The sequence below is a fragment of the Paramisgurnus dabryanus genome, chromosome 23, assembly GCF_030506205.2.
Source record: "Paramisgurnus dabryanus chromosome 23, PD_genome_1.1, whole genome shotgun sequence".
NCBI lineage: Eukaryota > Metazoa > Chordata > Actinopteri > Cypriniformes > Cobitidae > Paramisgurnus > Paramisgurnus dabryanus.
This window is the reverse complement of record NC_133359.1, coordinates 9,369,080-9,387,687: the sequence shown is the minus strand read 5'-3', so window position 1 is coordinate 9,387,687 and position 18,608 is coordinate 9,369,080. Positions and strand designations below refer to the sequence as shown.

The 18,608-nt window shown below is 37.9% G+C and overlaps 2 protein-coding genes across 2 annotated transcripts in view; one reads left to right on the top strand and one right to left on the bottom strand.

Annotated features, from left to right (window-relative positions):
- Positions 1-18,608, bottom strand: part of wasla (WASP like actin nucleation promoting factor a) — a 79,477-nt gene that overhangs the window by 47,479 nt on the left and 13,390 nt on the right. The window lies entirely within an intron of this gene.
- Positions 206-4,634, top strand: hyal6 (hyaluronoglucosaminidase 6). Its single transcript, XM_073813308.1, has 4 exons — positions 206-358; positions 442-1,206; positions 3,157-3,246; positions 4,182-4,634. The coding sequence occupies exons 1-4, from the start codon at positions 206-208 to the stop codon at positions 4,632-4,634; spliced, it is 1,461 nt and encodes a 486-aa protein (XP_073669409.1).

Here is an 18,608-nt window from a genome sequence, read left to right as displayed (position 1 = left end):
CAGAGGATCATTGTGCTGAGGAATCTGGAGCGCCGCGGCTCACAATCCATGGCTCTTTCAACAACATCTGTTATTATACTTGCCAAATGACCCTCGATATGTAATTCTGTTTTTAAAAGAGATGTAATTTTTCATATTTTTTCTCTCTTAGTTGTTTTTCAGGTTTTGATATGTTGGCTGATTGATCCATGAAGGCACTCAGGCTATGGCACCGATTGGCTTTCTAGCACTGGCAGTGTATGGATTGGTGGTTGCCCGGGGCGACCAGTTAAAACAGGCCCGCACACCTTTGTTGCCCCATCGGCCGTTTGTGGTCATGTGGAACGCGCCTACCGAATCCTGCCGTCTACGATTCAAGGTCAAACATGTGTCAATAATCTAGAAATCGTTAGTCCAAACACTGGAATGTTGGAAATGATATTGTGTCTTTTTCCTTGCCAGGTGGATTTGGACCTTAGTGTCTTCGACATAGTTGCTAACCACAACGAGACCCTGAGTGGTCCCAACGTGACTATCTTTTACCATAGTCACCTCGGTTATTACCCCTACTACACCGGCTCTGGATTTCCCATCAACGGTGGCCTTCCTCAGAACCAAAGCTTGAGCAAACATCTCAGCAAAGCTCGAGCAGACATCGATAAGCTCATACCCTTCAAGGACTTTCACGGGATGGGCGTCATCGACTGGGAAAACTGGCGTCCGCAGTGGGTGCGTAACTGGGGCTCGAAAGACATCTACCGGAACAAGTCCAAAGAGCTTATGCGAAAATTGCATCCGGGTTGGCCACAAAGCAAAGTGGAGAACGAAGCCAAGGAGGCGTTTGAGAGATCTGGACTGGCGTTCATGAACTCAACGCTCCAATTGGCTGAAAGTCGGCGTCCACACGGTCTTTGGGGTTTCTACCTCTTTCCGGATTGTTATAATTACGGTTACAAGCAGCATCCGTCGCGTTACAGTGGAGAATGTCCTAATGTCGAGCATGTACGTAATGACCACCTGATGTGGCTGTGGAAGGAGAGCACAGCTCTCTACCCTTCCATCTATCTTGACTATGAGCTCAAGTCTTCACCCAACACGGTCAAATATGTGCACTATCGTGTCAAGGAGGCCATGCGGATTGCCTCGATCGCCCGGAATGATTATACATTGCCAGTTTTTGTCTACTCGAGGCCTTTTTATGCCTATACATTTGATGTACTGTCAGAGGTGAGCATCTTGGTAGTGCATTGATTTAGCACTGCACTAGCTAGTAGTTGTTGTTGTAGTAGAAGTCGCTTGGATATAAATGTTTGCCAAATGCAAGTACATAAATTAATAGTTGCACTACTTGCTTAGTGTACTTCCACATTACTAAAAACACCATTTCAAGACAAAAATTGCTAAAATAAAGGCCTCTGCAGGAAACTGTCAAACACATATTGTTTAACTCACCTGTCAAATACTTGAATGACAGACCTGGCCCATTAGCCACCCTCTTCTTGGGCATTGTAAATGCCAGAGATACGCTTTAAACACTCAGCTGTCACCTAATTATGAGTGGAATGCTTTAAATCAAACTTTGCAGTAGGTCTTAAGTCCTGCCTTCAGTTTGATGGGACCACCCGCCTTTGAGATACATCAATAATGTACATATAACTAGATCGGGTTACAGCTAAACGCTTCCATATGTTTATTGTGATGGTACAGGCTCAATGTCTAAGTTTAAAAGAGCTCTACAGTATTGTTGTGTTTCTGTAGCTCAACTGGTATAGCATTGTGTATTGCCATGGGTTCGATCCCAGGGAATGCACATACTGATAAAATGTATGAACTTGGATAAAAGCGTGTGGCACATGCATATATGCATAAAATCTCAAATTTGAACCAACAGAGCCTGCCAAATGATACAATGGTGGATATAGCTACATGCGAATGTAAGAAAGCTTTCACTTCAAATTAATTTCTAAAGAGCTTTGCATTGTTGCAAACCTACAGTTTTACTGTAATTCATACAATATTAGTACAAGCAGTATAGACATAAAAAAAACTTATAAAATATATAGAATACAAAATAGAGATCAGTGGGGGTGTCACGATTCTCCAAATCTTCGATTCGATTACATTTTCAATTCCAATGTCATGATTAGATTCTCGATTTTTCTTTTTTTTTAAAAGAACAGGTTGCTCTGCCATTTTTAGACTAGACTTTTTTGAAATATAATATCTGACGTTGAACCCGGAGATGCCCTGCCATGTTAGTCATGCTACATACCTGATAAAACGAAACTTCCTGTCAGATGAACATCTGTCACCTTTAAATGCGTTTTTATTACTGTAATACAAGATTGTGAGACTATTCAACAATAAGTCATGTTTAAATGCTTTTTTCATTACTCTTAAGCGACTGAAATAAGTTGTTGTGAAACGTTGATTGAGTTCAGCTGAAGGCGGGTGGCGCATGCGGTTTTTTGTTTCCCATGTAAAGAGCAGCTCGCATGGTGTCTCCTGCATCTGCCATGCTATCTTTAAACTGACTGTAGCTAGCAAAATTAGAGGAGGTTGACTCGCAGCACTCAGTACGTGTGTTTTTTTCTGCTTGGCAAGCCAACAGGACGTGACATGGGGGCGTGACTGGATCGACAGTTAAATTTTTTTATTCGAATTTCGAGGTTGTGACTTAATTTCGATCGATTTAAAATCAAAATCGTGACACCTTTATTAATATCATTATCTCATTTCCGTTGAAAATGTAATAATGATATCAATCGAATGCTTGACATGTATTATACGTTCATGAAATACTTCAAATCTGCTTAATCCTGACCTCAGGCCATTCAGAAATACCACTTTGTTGGCAGAATCAGTTAAACACCACAACGATTTTTGGAAGTTTGAGATTTTTGCATGCACTTAGCGGGTTTTGCAATGAAAGACAGTCAGGTTTGTTAAACAGCAATGAAATAACTAAATTGACATTTGTGAAAATAAGGCATTTGAATTTCGGACTAATAACCTTTTCATTGCCATTAAAGAGAAATTACTGAACCTAAACACATAAGAGCATGATTAAAAAATGCAATTTTTTGCAATTTTTATAACAAACACGCTTGAAAAAGTAGATGACTTGGTCTGTTGTCTCCATTATATTGCATTAACAGAAATATTTTAATTACACAGAGCGATTTGATCCACACTATAGGAGAGAGTGCAGCACTGGGAGCCGCTGGTGTGGTGCTATGGGGATCTTCTGAATATTCAAGATCTGAGGTGTTCATCATCTACATAAAAGACTTGTCTCTTATTTAACCGTTGAGTCAATAATATCCATAAAATTAGTTCAAAATAAAATAATCTTGGTCTGGTAATGATGCTGGATTTTTTAGATTACTTGCTAATATTAGCATCCATAACTAAATCCATTTAGATCCACTTATGGATTTGCATCTGCTTGCAATTTAATAAGTTTGAGCTTAAGCAGATGAGCTGGTATTAACCAATATAATTAGGGCTGAATGATACATCACATTTTCATCGTCATCGCGATATGAACTCGCGCGATGAACACATCGCAACAGACAGCCTTGACGCGATGAATGAAGGGAAAACGGTAATTTGTGAGGTGTCAGTTGTGACGCTGTGCCTGTTAGCAAAAACGATGGTGGAGGAAGGAGAGAAGAGTGAGGAAAATGTGTTGTCAGATGAAGACCTTGTGGTGAAAAGGAACAGCACTTCAGTTATATCATGGAATTATTTTGGATTTAGGAGAGATGACGCCGCAAACACAGGTACTGTGGAAGCGGTGATTCACATATTGCGTCTATTGCGCACTCAAGTATATTATTTCAAATGTAGGCGCGCAGTATGTGCGCTCTGGAAGCGCCGCGGTCGCAACTCGCACGCGGTGCGACGCGCTCGTTTTTTCCAGGCTTTTCAAAAACATTTTAACTTTTCAGAATGACACAAGCGCAGCGTGCAGAAAAATATAAAATATTTATCGCAACTCACATCGTCATCGCAACATTAAACAATGTCACCGCACATCGCAACTTTTCCTCACATCGTGCAGCCCTAAATATAATGTATATGCTTGTAGCCATGAGATCACGTTCTTCACTGTATTCGGTGATATACATCACATTGAGATACTTGGTAAGCAAAAACGTTTAGAGGATTTGACTTACAACATGTTTGTCTTTCTGTAGAGAAACTGTCTTATAATCAAAAACTACATCGATGGTCCGCTGGGTCACTACGTGATTAACGTGACCTCGGCCGCTAAACTGTGCAGCAAAGCCTTGTGCAAGAAAAACGGCAAATGTGTCCGTAAGAGTCTTGAATCTGGGGCCTATCTGCATCTTAACCCACGTTTCTTCAACATTCAACTCAACCGAGGCATCCGTGGACCTCGCTTCTACGTCAGTGGCCACCTGAACAACCTCGACATCTTGGAAATGAAGCAAAAGTTCACCTGCCAGTGTTATCAGGGCTGGACCGGCATCTACTGTGAGATGCCTCAGGAAGCCCAGCCTCTCGCCCCACACCAGACGTACGGTGTCCTGGGAGAACTACTGGTGGTCTTGTCTCTGCATTTCTCCTGTCTGTCTGCCATAATGTTCTTGGGGCTTTGTCTTATCATTAAGTGTCTGATACTGTAAAACAGACATCAGGTTTATATGCATAGAGTGAAGTGAACTCAATATTTTTATTGGGCTAAAGGAGTGGAAATGTCTAATAGTTTTTTCTGTATGGAAGATGTATCTAGAAAAATTGTCCTATCCTGCATTTTATGTCTCTCCAGCATTTTGTTTTAGATTTATAACACACATCCATATGCATTAAAGTAATGAACGGACCACAACTTTCTCTCTTTTCAATCTTTGGACAATAATATATACAGTATTTTATATATTTATATATATATAGTATTTTCTAATCTGCGAGTACACACAATTATTCATTTTCCACTCGGGCTGTCACAATGATTAAATAATCATCTCATCGCGATTGTTTGACCTCATCATAATGATTTCAGATCACCGCAATGATTGCATATCTCTCTAAAAAACACAAGGGGGAGCTGCATTGCCTGTATAACCTTGTAAAAGATTTAATTTGAATAATCACAACAATGTGTGAAAATTATTTCACGAACAATTTGTATTCCAAACACACAAAATAAAAAATTTTTTTACCAACGAAATAGGTGCTCTTTAACTGAAAACAAACTCCAAGGCTGGAAAGTCTAAAAAACCTCTGAAGTTCATAAAACAGCTGTGGGTTGGATTTCAATATTTACGTGCATTTATGTTATTTGTTGAACCTGGAACGTCGCGGATCATTGCACGCGTAGAAACGAGAACACAGTGTAAAGTTTAAAGCTACAGAGGTCTCACATAACACAGACACACCTCACAGCTGCTGAGCCCAGGAAACACTGAACACAGACCTGGAACCTGATCTATAGATGGAGGAATTCCTGGAGTTTTGGGTGAGACTGACATATCCAACACAAGCACCTCCAGACCCCTTGCCGGGAAGTTTAAAGAAAGACAACGCCCACATAAAAGGGAGAGTGGGTTCATTCAGTGCTTGCTTTACAGGAAACCGATCAAAGGCAGTACAGTATGTACTACATAGTACAATATGTACTATAGTATGTAATACATGATGTGCACAAGTTTAATCAAGTTGGTTGTATTTGGGTATTCGCTTGCTTAATAGAAAGCAGGGCTGTATTAAGTGCAGAAAAAAACAGTAACACTTTACAAAAAGGTTGTATTTGTTACAATTAGTAAATGCATTGGCTAACATAAACTATGTTCAGATTAAACATTTGCAGCTATCCTAATAGACCAATTGGTTATAAATGTATGCCCTTTAACAGATAACTTGCATCGTTGAGAGAAATATATTAATATAATTTTTCGTTTGTTTAAAGCATAAATTCTAATGTATTATGAATTTAAAAGTACTAAAAATATGTCTTCAAATATTTTATTTTGTTTCTCAACAATATCTTGTCTTAAAAGGCGTTCTGATGTTTGTACTGAAAAACATAATCATGATGGCGATGAACATAATCGGTTTTACGAAGATTTCATTGTTTAGCAAAGCATTTCTTAATCATTTTCCTCCAAGCCTAACAAACGCTATAATTTTGGAAAAAACTTTTCTAGTCATTTAGAAATCGGTCATGCCTTTTTGAAGTGCAGGGGTGGACTTTGATGTTAAAAGTGATGTTAAGATCATGTTTTAGCAATATTGTTTTTCCATTTCCAATGTGCTCCACTCCATTTAAAACATTCGTACCCTCTCTTTAACCTTAAATCATGGATGTATTCATTTCTTAAACAGCAAAACATATTATTGTCTACTGGGCAATGACCGTGTCTAAATTCCCATAATTACCAAAAGTTCTTTACCTCACTGGTGACGTCTTCTTTCCCATCTCCAAAATTTCCCACAAACTAACAGTGTACATTACACCACTGTCTCACCACAAATAACAGCTACAATGTGCCACAAAGTCTTAACTTACTAACAGAAATTATATTGAACAGAGATTGATTAATACCAATATATGTCACTCGGGACCACAAAACCAGTCATAAGGGTCATTTTTTTGAAACTGAGATATATACATAATCAAGTGCTGTATAAATACACTTTCCATTGATTTCTGGTTTGTTATGATAAGACAATATTTGGCCAAAATACAACTATTTAAAAATTTGGTATCTAAGGGTGTTTTCACATATACACTGTTTAGGTCGGCCCAAATGACATGTCGCTCCGAGTACGGTTCGTTTGGGTCAGTGTGAACACAACAGCCGCACTCGGGTGCCCACTAAACGACCGCTCCGAGACCGCTCTAAACAGATGGTCTCGGAGCGGCTGTCGCCGAACTCCGGGGCGACCCACCTGTGGTGTGAACACTGCTGGACCTCGGGCCGAACCAAATACAGGAAGTTCTCCACATGTTTGAGCCACTGGGCTTCCATTGTGACGTGAGCCGGGTGTTATATTGTGGGTTAACAACAAACAAGCCAATCCTGGTCCGTTGCAGAGATTCGCTGTGTCCTTTACAGTTGAGCTGATGATTTTATAAATGCATAGCTGTCCTCCACACACAAATAGTGACATTACGGGCTTTTTAGCAAACGGCTCCGTGAGAAAGGCTTTAATAAACAGCTATGCAATTTCGCGTTAAAGCAAAGAAACTTCGCAAAGACGTGCATCGTTCATCTCCACATCTTGATAGCTGCGCTCTCCCTGTCAGGCTGGTTGTCGTGGAAACGTGGGGGTGGTCATGAGACGGTAAGAGCTGTCAGAGACCAATGACAGCGCTGACCGTTGTCACATGGTGTATGGTGCGGCATTTCGAGTACAGTAAAAAAAATATGTGAACACGGACCGCACTAACTGAAAACCACGGTGCGCATGTGTGAAAACACTCTGAGGGTGCAAAAAAATCTAAATATACAGAAAATTGCCTTAAAGCAGAGATGGGGACTCGAGTTTGAGACTCGGACTCGAGTGCGACTTAAGTCGCACACACAGTGACTTCAGACTCGACTTGAGACTCGACCCTCAAAGACTTCAGACTCGACTCGGACTCGAGCCGCGCGACTCGTGAACAATGTTTATTTTTAGGAAACGTCTGATGAGCTTGCTGTCATACCCCTCCCTCCGTTACCTACAACTTGCCCACGACGTAACACGTGACGTATCTGCTCCGCGCGCGCGGCCGCGAACATACATGTCGACTGCACTGGCTGCTACTGTGCCATTCTGAAGCTTTGGGTAGTGCTGTGACGGATCCGCGGTTCGGCTCGCATGTGATTCGCGGATTAATATGCAATTTAAATAGGGTAAGTTTATCATTCACGTGTTTCTAAGGCTTGCAATTGTTTAAATGGTTAAACAATTTAACCGCAAAAAGGCGCTCAAGTGAGCAGATTTCTGTACGCACATGCGTTTAAATGTGTCCGGTCCAGAGTTGCGCTACTTTGAGTCATACTGTAGTGTAGTCCATTAACATACATTGTCTGAATAGAGCAATGAAAAACAACGTAAAGTTTTTATGTGAAGAAATGCTGCATCTTCTTCCTGAAGCGCTGCTTGGAATTCGCACTCTGCCTGTGTTTGAGCACGCGTTTAAGTGCCCTCAGTAGTGCACATACAGAGAGAAGTGTTTCAAAAGTTAAGCCAACATAAAATCTTTCTTTTCTTGACAGGGCACATACACACAAAATGATCTCACAGTATTATTTTTCTAATAAAAACATTTTTGTTTGTGTCTTAAGAAATCAGTCAGAAACCAGTCTGGGCTTATTTGTTCTTAATAAAGAGACAGTAACCTCAATTAACCTACTTAAATCTGTGTCATTTATGTTAATCAAACAACCCAAGACAAACAGAAAATCCCTTCTATTGCTCAAATAATAATAATATTTCATTTGTACAATAAAGACAGTGTTATTATCCATTTAATTTAATTTCTGTACCTAATGCTAATTTAAGACCTTACTTAATGTACAACTTTGTTCTTTTTTATAAATGTTTATAATTTCTTTATTTGTTATTAGAGTTTTACTTGTTGCAACGAGACTTGAGACTGACTTGGACTCGAGCCCATGAGACTTCAGACTTGACTTGGATTCAAGCTCAAAGACTTCAGACTTGACTTGGACTCAAGCTCAAAGACTTCAGACTTCACTCGGACTCGAGCTCTGAGACTTGTGAGCATCTCTGCTTTAAAGTTGTCCAAATGAATTCCTTAGCAACACATATTACTAATAATAAATACATTTTTGAATTATTTCCATTAGGAAATTTACCAAATATTTTCATGGAACATGATATTTACTGTATTTACACTGCAAATCTTGAAGCATAGTTTTGATTTGTTGCCTGTGATTTTTTTTAACAACCCGTGCCCGTGTCTTCTTTTAAAAGCGACTCGTATCCGATCTCAGCATTTACACTAAACACTTGGCAAAACAATTAGAGGTAGACATGCTGACCTGGAAAAGCTTAAACCACAGAGGAAGTAATATGCAATGTGTCCATTGTGATATGCAATGGACACAGACAAAATGATTATACAAGAATATACAGCTTTATTTCTGTAACAAGACATAAAACTTCAACATTACTTCACTGAACCGTCATCCTCTATTGCAGTGGTTCCCAAACCTTTTCAGCGTGTGGCCCCCCAAAGAAAATTTGTGACAAAAAACTGTTCTAAAACTCAACATTTTAATAAAATTCAATTCAATTCAATTCAATTTTATTTATATAGCGCTTTTCACAATTGTTAATTGTTGCAAAGCAGCTTACATGAGTAGATGTAGAGGAGAACACTGAAAATCAATAAATAGAAAAAAACATTAAATTATACAAAAAAGTAGTGCTTTTGGTTAGTAGCCTTATTTATTTAGGTTTAATTTCACAGAATTCATGATAAATTAATGTATTTCATAAAATGTCATAAAACTGGGGCCCCCTGGCACTATCTCGCGGCCCCCCCGGGGGCCCCGTCCCCCAGTTTGAAAACCACTGCTCTATTGCGCTGATATGAAGAGTCATGAGATCGTGAGTAGAGTCCAATGATTTGATGTCATTTGCCAGGATTGCATTTTCAATGGCATGGGAATATCCGACCAACCACTTACATTGCAGACGCGAATACATGTATCAGATTCATATCGGATTTATTTCCACCTATGAATGAGGCCTGAAACTCTAAATGTGGCCTAAGTTAGCATTTATGTGATTTACACAGTATAAAAACTGTTGTTGACTTAAAAAGTCAAAAATAAACTGGATGTACAAGTTACTATACTCTGCTAATAGTAGAAAAAAAGAGTTTCGGTCATTTATGCAATTTATTTTAAAGGGAAAAATCTGACTTTTTCCATGTTTAAGTGCTATATTAAGGTCCCCACTGCTTCTATCAACCTAGAAAATGTGAAAAAAGATCAAACCAGTAACTTAGTTTTGGTAAACCATTCTCTGTGAGCATGTGACTGAGAAAATAGGTAATTGAAATTTGGTTCCCCTTGTTATGTCAGAAGGGAATAATACCACCCCTTAATCTGCACTATCCAACCACAGCACTGCCATTTAGTGCAGAGATCAGCTCATTGGCATTTTAAATATTTTTGTTCACACCTACAAAGTGGCAAATTTAACATACTATAATAAATTACTTCACGTGCATACTCTGGAGACACCAAAGATTTATTTGACATCTTAAAAAAGTCTTGTAAAATGTCAGAAATGTAAAAACTGAATTTTTAAAAATAACAGTATATTGTGCACTGTCCAACAAATATGTAAAGAAAGTCAAAAGTTCATTGGTTAACAACATGAGACAATTGTCTGCACATGTTCCTTGAGTGTGAATGGCTTCGACATTGTTCGGAAGTTTATTATTATGATTGACAACTTACTAAAACAAATCTCTTTGACAGCTTTAATCTCTCTTGATGCTGTCTAAAATAAATAAAGCACACAGGATTCATAACATGGTACTGAGAACAATACAATGTTTAATTTCTTAAGCGACCAGTACTTTCACGTTACATAAGCTCTAGACACCTGTCAGCGTTACCATGGCAACCGTATACACCCTCATTCATAATCCGGGTGGAACACCTCTGACTATAGAAGCATAGAAAATAGTAACGTGCCCTGTGTGAACTAAAGGCATGAACAATGCCGTATGGGGTGTGTCATAGTGATCTATCATCACGACAACAAAGTTAACGTGTTAAATCTTTGATCAGTGGTCTTATGTAGATCAATTTACGATGAAAAAAATACCAATGCCCAATGTTTCCAGTACTCACTGCATTAATCAGTACAAGAACAGCTGCATAAATGATTCATCAGAAATGTTTTACATTAACGCTCTTTTTGAAGTAAGAGAAGCTAATTTTCCACACAATTATGCTGTAATTTCTGGTGCCAAAAGCTACTTAAACGATCATTCAGGGAACTGGAAGAGACTTTATTTTCATTGCGGAGGTTTAGATCACATGCCTGCCCGTTGCTCGTAAGACGGTTAGATCAAAGAGCAGTTCATACCCAGCATGTTTGTATGGTAAAGATCCCATCAGAACAAGCCAATAAATGTTAAAGTACTGTTAAATCAACAGTTGGGTTGCATTTCCCAAACGTTAGTTTAATAAAACAGACCTCCGGGTTGCTATGGTTTTATTTTTTATAAAAGGACAAATGGTGTTCGACAACCACAAAAATCACACGCCAATCATAATATAACACAATAGCGTCCAGCAGTATGTTGTGGGAAAGACTTCCAACATCTTTTTTACAGACTGTTTGGTAACTGTGCTACAAAACTCACACTTGGTTCATTTTTATTTTTGGTTCTTTAGAGAGATGGACTTTTGCTCGGATTCGAATCTATATAGCTATACACAGCTTGACAAAACATCCTTTTTCACAAATAACCTATGCATACACATCTCTGCAGCCTGCATTAGCAAGACTGTTATAATGAGTAAGGTGTGTCTCACACAAACTAATTGTTGCTATTGTTGTCCAGGAGACAGCAAAATTGTTATTTACTCACTGTCCGAATAAAACTAAAGGCTAGAAAACTAAACTAAACACTCTATTGTCATTCCAAAGTCCTTTTGTTAAACATTTAACAGTCAAATCTTGGATCCTAACCAGAATGACTAAAACACATCTGTTGCCATGGTGTCACCCCATCTGCAAAGTTACAAGTCAATGTCAGATGAACATTTGTGGTTTCACTGCCCTGACATTATGTTCTCTCGCTGTAATCTTTTAAGGATTGCACACTAAAATTTAAACCATTAAGCCATTCCCAAAGGAAAACTGTGTAGCTCTTTTTAAGACGTTGGGGACTTATTGGAGTTCTTAGCTTAGATTCGGAAAACTCACCTTAAAAATTAAAGTAATCTACCTTGTAAAAATTCCTTTAACTTTCTTAGTAAAGAGTTTCTATAAATTCAAAAAATAAAAAAAATAAAGTTGAAATAACTTAGACTCATTCAACTTTTTCTATATATCAACTCCTCACTTTTCTCACTAGAAAGTTGAAATTAATTAACTCGTTTCCGATAACCAGCATGTTTTGTGATTTTCACAAAAGATTCACAAAATGAAAATTTTCTTCTATAAATATATAAACATACAAATATATCAAATGAAAGAACAGACCCTCTCCTGTCATACAAATAAAATGGGAAAAAAAGTTTTATACTATCTTCATTTGTTCTCTTTTTATAACCTATTAAATATGTGTAGGTTTTACGGAGCCCCTAAGGGGACATGGAGCAAAAATTAAATAAAGTTTAGTTTCATGTGCTCATGTGAAACTTTCATGTGCTCACGTGAAACTTTCATGTGCTCACGCGAAACCTTCATGTGCAGAATTTTTTTTACGTTTAGTTTCTCGTGCTCACGTGAAGGTATCGCGCGAGCACGCAAAACTATCGCGTGCTCACATGAAACTATCGTGCGCACGCACATGAAAGCGAAAGTTTCACGTGCGCGCGCGATAGTTTCAGGCGAGCACGCGAAACTAAACTTAAAAGAAAATTCTGCACATGAAGGTTTTGCGTGAGCACATGAAAGTTTCACGTGAGCACATGAAAGTTTCACGTGAGCACATGAAACTAAACTTTAGATTTTTTACCCCAATGTCACCTGAAATAATTGCATTTTTGTAAAGGAATTTTGGAACGATTATCAAAACATACATAGAGTTTAAAATTAAAAACACATCAGGAAAGTGTCATTGGCAAGAAATTTTCTTTTAATTAACCCGTCAATGGCAGGGAAAGAGCTAATTGTAAATTGTAAAAGTATATTAATCATACTAATTTAAGTGCAACAAGGATTTTTTTACAGTGTAGAAATAAAAATAGACAAATCAACACAACCTCATGGCAATTTATACGCATTTTACAAGGTAAAAACAAGGTCATATTACTTTATATGACCACATCCGATTTTCTTTTGGCACCTGATGACTGTGTTAAGGGTTTCAGTATTGTTTTTTTCTAATTATCGTATTTTTTTGTGTGATTCTTTTTGTACAAATTATTACAAATTAGTCAACTCGTAAAAACATACAAATTCCCATGAGATGAGACTGGACAAATTAGATTTGATTAAAAAAAAGACAATTGTTGACCTACAGGATGACTAAAGAACTATAAAATAATTTTGGACAGCATACAGTAATATTTCAATATCTACTATCGATATTTAGACAATTTAATAATCCCACTGTGTGCGTCAAACGACCTCCTCCGCCGCTGCTGTAGTTGTCCCTGTCCAGTTGTCTGTTATATACGGCCAATTTCTCAGCAGTTAGCGGGAGTGAAAAATGGCAGAAAATGTAAAAACACCTGCAGCTTTTGTGTGGACACACTTTGGCTTTAAAAAAGTAAGAAATAAAACCATTGCAATGTATCGCAACATGCAACATATTGTATCGTATCGCGATACATCGCAACATGGCAAAATATATTGTGATATGTATTGTATTGTGAGGCCCTTGCCAATACCCAGCCCTAATACAGTATCTTTTGGTCCTGGAAGAAATCGGTAAGTTCAAAATGAAATCTCTTTTGATTTCAGACCAGGACAATTTGAACACATTATTCTCTAAAGAAAACATGCGAGACTACTGGGATCTATTCTTGAAAGAAAAAATTTAAAAAACACAAAACTTTACCAGAAGACTTCATTTGATCTGCCTTAGAGAAACAATAGGAATAGAAAAGAAAAACTTAAATGAGATCTCTTTCATATCCCAGGTGAAAAAGTAGTACACTCCCATAGTGTACTTAAAGTGCTTTATTTTCGCACACTAATTTTGTACTTAATATACTAAAAATTCATCTTTAGTACTTTTTAAGATGTTCTTAAAATCATCTAAGTGTACTTCACTGTGCTATTTTGAGACACCATAAATATGAACTAAAATGTGCTAAAAATGTATTTAAAAAATGTATTTAGATACCACTTTTAGTAAACTTGAACCCATCTTTGTATGAAAGTTGAGTTCAAGTTTAATTCAAGTGTTAAGTAAATAAATTTTTTAATACAAAGATAGTATGTTAAAAATGCATTTTAGTTCATATTCATGGTGTCTCAAAATAGCACAGTGAAGTACACTTAGATGATTTTAAGAACATCTTAAGAAGTACTAAAGATGAATTTTTAGTATATTAAGTACAAAATTAGTGTGCGAAAATAAAGCACTTTAAGTACACTATGGAAGTGTACTACTTTTTCACCTGGGATGTAGGGTTGTGCCGATAGACGATATCATCGTCCATCGTGATGGTTGACTGACATCACGATGGAGAGACACCATCGTGATGCCACGCCCCCTCCCCACTCCGCTGCGAGTCGACATACACTTACTCTCTTCTATATAGACTATAGTTAACCTAATATCTTTGCGTGAATTGAATAGAAGACGTGAGACGTGACGTGTGTTAGTCTGTGAAATGTCGGGCATTTGATCTTGACTAGGGATGGGCACGGATATTCGAATGGCAATAATAATTCGAATTTAAAAAATGCTATTCGAATGTTTGTTTGTTTTTAATGTGCCACCAAAGGGTAACAACTTATTTAATGGTTTTTCACTTAATCTATACTGTCTTTTACAGACTTAAATGTAAAATATACATGAACATTAATTTGTATGTATTTCAGATTGTTTGGCAATGCAGATTGCAGACGAATTTAAGTTTTTCCTTTTATCTCCGGGTTTGTCCCCGCCGCGCCGTATTTGGCCACTGGCTCAGTGAGGGCTCACGTGTTATTAAACGTTTGTTCTCCGCCGCCCGAATCAACACATCATGAGAGATTTGTAAGCTTTCTGTTATAAAGTCTACTTTATTTTGTTAATAAAGAGACAGACACGGAGAACGAAATGAAACGGAGAACATTTATTATTTGCGGTGCTCTTTCGAAAATTAACCGGATAACTGCACATGGCAGTTTAATGGCAATAATTAAATATAAGTTAGCTTGCTGTGGATATTTCCTAATTATAAGCCTTCTGTGAAATTATGACAAAATGAAAAATACAAAACACGCATGTCTTAATTAACATAATTTAAATAAACGAATATTCGTTCTTTAAGAGCTTAAATATTCGAAAAATTAAATATTAAAAAAATTAGTAAATTACTGGAAAATGCCCATCCCTAATCTTGACATTGCTAGAATCTTGTCTTTTTACATGTTGTACATTTATCTTAAAATATTTAATTTTGTACAAGAAAACAGCCCATATTAATCATTTATTAGTAGCCTTTTGTAGTGTCTCGGGAGATCGTGCTCATTGTTACATTGAGGCTATACTGCACTGAAGCGGCAGATTAAGATATAAACCCAGAATTCAGGGAACGTCAAGAACAAGAAAACGGGAACAACACTCCGACCGAAACGCGGGATTTACATACACAGACCATGTTTAAATTTAGATGTGTCTGGCCCTGTTCACTTTGTCTAGTTTTAATAAGCTGCGGATTGAAGTGCTGGCTGCTCCCCGCGGTGCTGAAGACCCGCTCTCTGACGGAGTACTGGTGGCACATATGCGCAGATATTTACGTGCAAAATTTGGAAAGCGCGGAGGAGTCGTTGGGTTAGTAAAATAATGAAATTATAGCTTTTAATAGAAAAAAATATTTATGTAAAGAGATTAAAAGGTGCTTAAAAATGCACAACTCTTCTTCAGTGGATTAAAGCTACCTTTTCCCCTTATGTGCAACCTATAGGAAAGAGACATTAGTTGGGATAGTAAAATAACAAAATTATAGATTTTAAGTACAGAATAGTATTTATGTAAAATATATATTAAAATAAAAAGTGCACAACTCTTCTTAAGTGGAAGTAATAAAGTAAAATAACGAATAAAAATTATATAATAACGAATAATAACGAAAAATTAAAATACCCCCCGCCTAACGATATCATCGTCCATCGCGATGGTTTACGTAACCATCGTCAACTGCCAATTTATGGGGACATCGCCCAACCCTACTGGGATGTGTTCAATGGCAAAAATTTGGTTTAAACATGTGGGGGTGCCATGCCAACTTTACATTATTTTCAGTCATCATTTTATAAAAAAAAGGGGGTGGGTGGGTTATAAATGCTAGTTTTGTATTTGGGGGGGGGGATTATAGCAGGCATTTGCAGCAATTTAAATAGGGAAGAGAAAGTGAATTTGACAATGAGAAATATGTTAGTAAAGTGCCAGAGAAATGAGTCCCTGACCACTTGTTCTGGCACAAAGCCCTGAGGTTTGGAAATTTGATGATTCTGCTTAACAAGACCTTACTGGTTTCTACATATCTACATCTCTTTATCCACATATCTTTTTATTTGGCAGATGCTTTTATCTGACTATCAGTGCATTTATACATTTTATCACTACAAGATTTGAAACCCCAAACCTTGCTGTACCAATTGACTTACAGGAACATTTCTTAGCCACCAAAATATTTCTCCATGTGGAATCATAACTTAATCTTTTATTTTTACTAGCTCGACATTTTGGTCCAAACTAGGCATGCTAATCTAATACCCACATGTGTTCAGTCTCTGGTTTGCCATAAAGAGAGCTAGATATAAATGTAAATGTGACCAGAGGAGGTTATAAATGCAAAACATTTGACTAGAGAGAAACACATTGGATCTTCAATTTAGACCTAGTTTGAACCTCCAAAGTTTAAACACATTTTCAAAAATAATAAAACGTTTGGGAGTGAATATGTAATGCCATTTTCATAAAAACAGGAAAGCAAATGTCTGTCCCTAAAGATCTGTACCAAAACAAGGTTCATCCAAAGACCAGGCCAAAGCAAAGCATCTGCCCTTTTCTCTAAGGGCACCAGTGATCCACAATGCCTGGCCAGCACAACCTTCCCATTCCTGCAGCTGTGGGAATGTGGTTTTCAATCATAGCACTCCAACCACTTAGTCTTCCACCACCACCTCTCCCACCGTTGAATAAACTCATCAAAAATAAATTCATTTCCACAGAGGTGAGACATCGGCGAAATGCCTAATCCAGCATCTGGCAACCCATAGATCAACCTTTGCCTGATGTCTTGGTGGTCCTGCTTAATCATCATCATCATTTAAAAAGTAATAAAAGTAGCAGTCAAACGATATGATCTTAATTTCTATGTCTTTCTATATCGACAAAGCTCATTGGTTAATTGTTGAATGCTCCTATTTTTAGGAGCTGATGCACAAAACAATTACACAATAGCAAACGTAAGAATGTGTCATAATGCCAGTATGAAAATTGTATACAGCAAGACAACTGGCCTCCAATAGTCCTACGCACAGACACAGACCCTATCATTATGCTTTACGCCTTGCAAAGCGGATGAACTGGAGACTGCTGGCTGTCAACAGGGCACTGAGCTGACTACCTCATGGATGGATAACAACAAGATATTGCTGTCACACCAGTTTGACACTGATAAGCACTATTCCAGAACCGAAACAACTGTTTATGTGATATTCAGACAGTCCGAATCACCTGTTTATCTTATATGCAAGCTAAGCATCTTAAGCAAGCACGTAAAGGGGTGGATCCCAGGCTTGGTTATATTAGGAGGACATTTAAGTAGTTTATACAAACAAACTTTACCATAAACAATACTGTGCATCTTGAGACGAAACAATGGCACTGATATACATGTTAAAGGAAAACACCACAGTTTTTCAATATTTTACTATGTTCTTACCTCAACTCAGATGAATTAATAAATACCTTTCTTTTTTCAATGTGTGCACTTTTAATCTTTGTAGAGCGCATCATGAACGCGTTAGCATTTAGCCTAGCCCCATTCATTTCTTGGGATCCAAACAGGGATGAATTTAGAAGCCACCAAACACTACCATGTTTTCTCCGGGTGTGCCTCATAAGTCTTGATAAGTCTTGAAAGAGCCTCTGGCTCTTTGATCGCCCCCTGGTGGCTGGCTGCAGTACAAGTCATAAACCCCACCCTCTCCATTCAAACGAAATATTTACACTTCCAATAAAAGTTTCCGAGAGACTGTTTTGGTCCTTTCAGGTAGTTGATATCACGCTGATATATGTTAAAGTGTTCATTTTTGTGATACGTTTTAATTTAGTAATTTGATGCAATAGAAACAGGCGTTTCGTTATGATTGGCGTGGGTGAATTGGGTGCGCAAGCGTTTGGGCGGAAGTTTGATACCGCCGCTCCGCCTCTGGCTCCACGGACGATTCCTTCTGCGGATGCATTGGCTCCAAACTGACGTTTTTACGTAACATGGCGGCGACCATGGTGGGACATTTTTGGCTTCAATTCATTACAACGGAGGGAGGGGATCGTCGCATCGTCCATCTTTTTTACAGTCTATGGTTTTCCCTATTTAAAGACTGTTACATGAGTAGTTATATAAGTAAGTATGGTGGCACACAATAAAATTTTTGTTTGGAGCCATAGGAATGAATGGGGCTAGGCTAAATGCTAACACATTCATGAAGCGCTGTACAAAGATTAATAGAGCACACATTGAAAAAAAGATGGATATGTATTCATTCGTCTAAGTTGA

What these genes read in the sequence shown, in the direction of transcription:
- hyal6 (XM_073813308.1), top strand. Translation starts at nt 206, where the DNA reads ATGGCACCGATTGGCTTTCTAGCACTGGCAGTGTATGGATTGGTGGTT. An exon ending in CCTGCCGTCTACGATTCAAG is followed by an intron (nt 359 to 441) that starts GTCAAACATGTG and finishes TTTCCTTGCCAG; the next exon opens with GTGGATTTGGACCTTAGTGT. An exon ending in CTGAATATTCAAGATCTGAG is followed by an intron (nt 3,247 to 4,181) that starts GTGTTCATCATC and finishes GTCTTTCTGTAG; the next exon opens with AGAAACTGTCTTATAATCAA.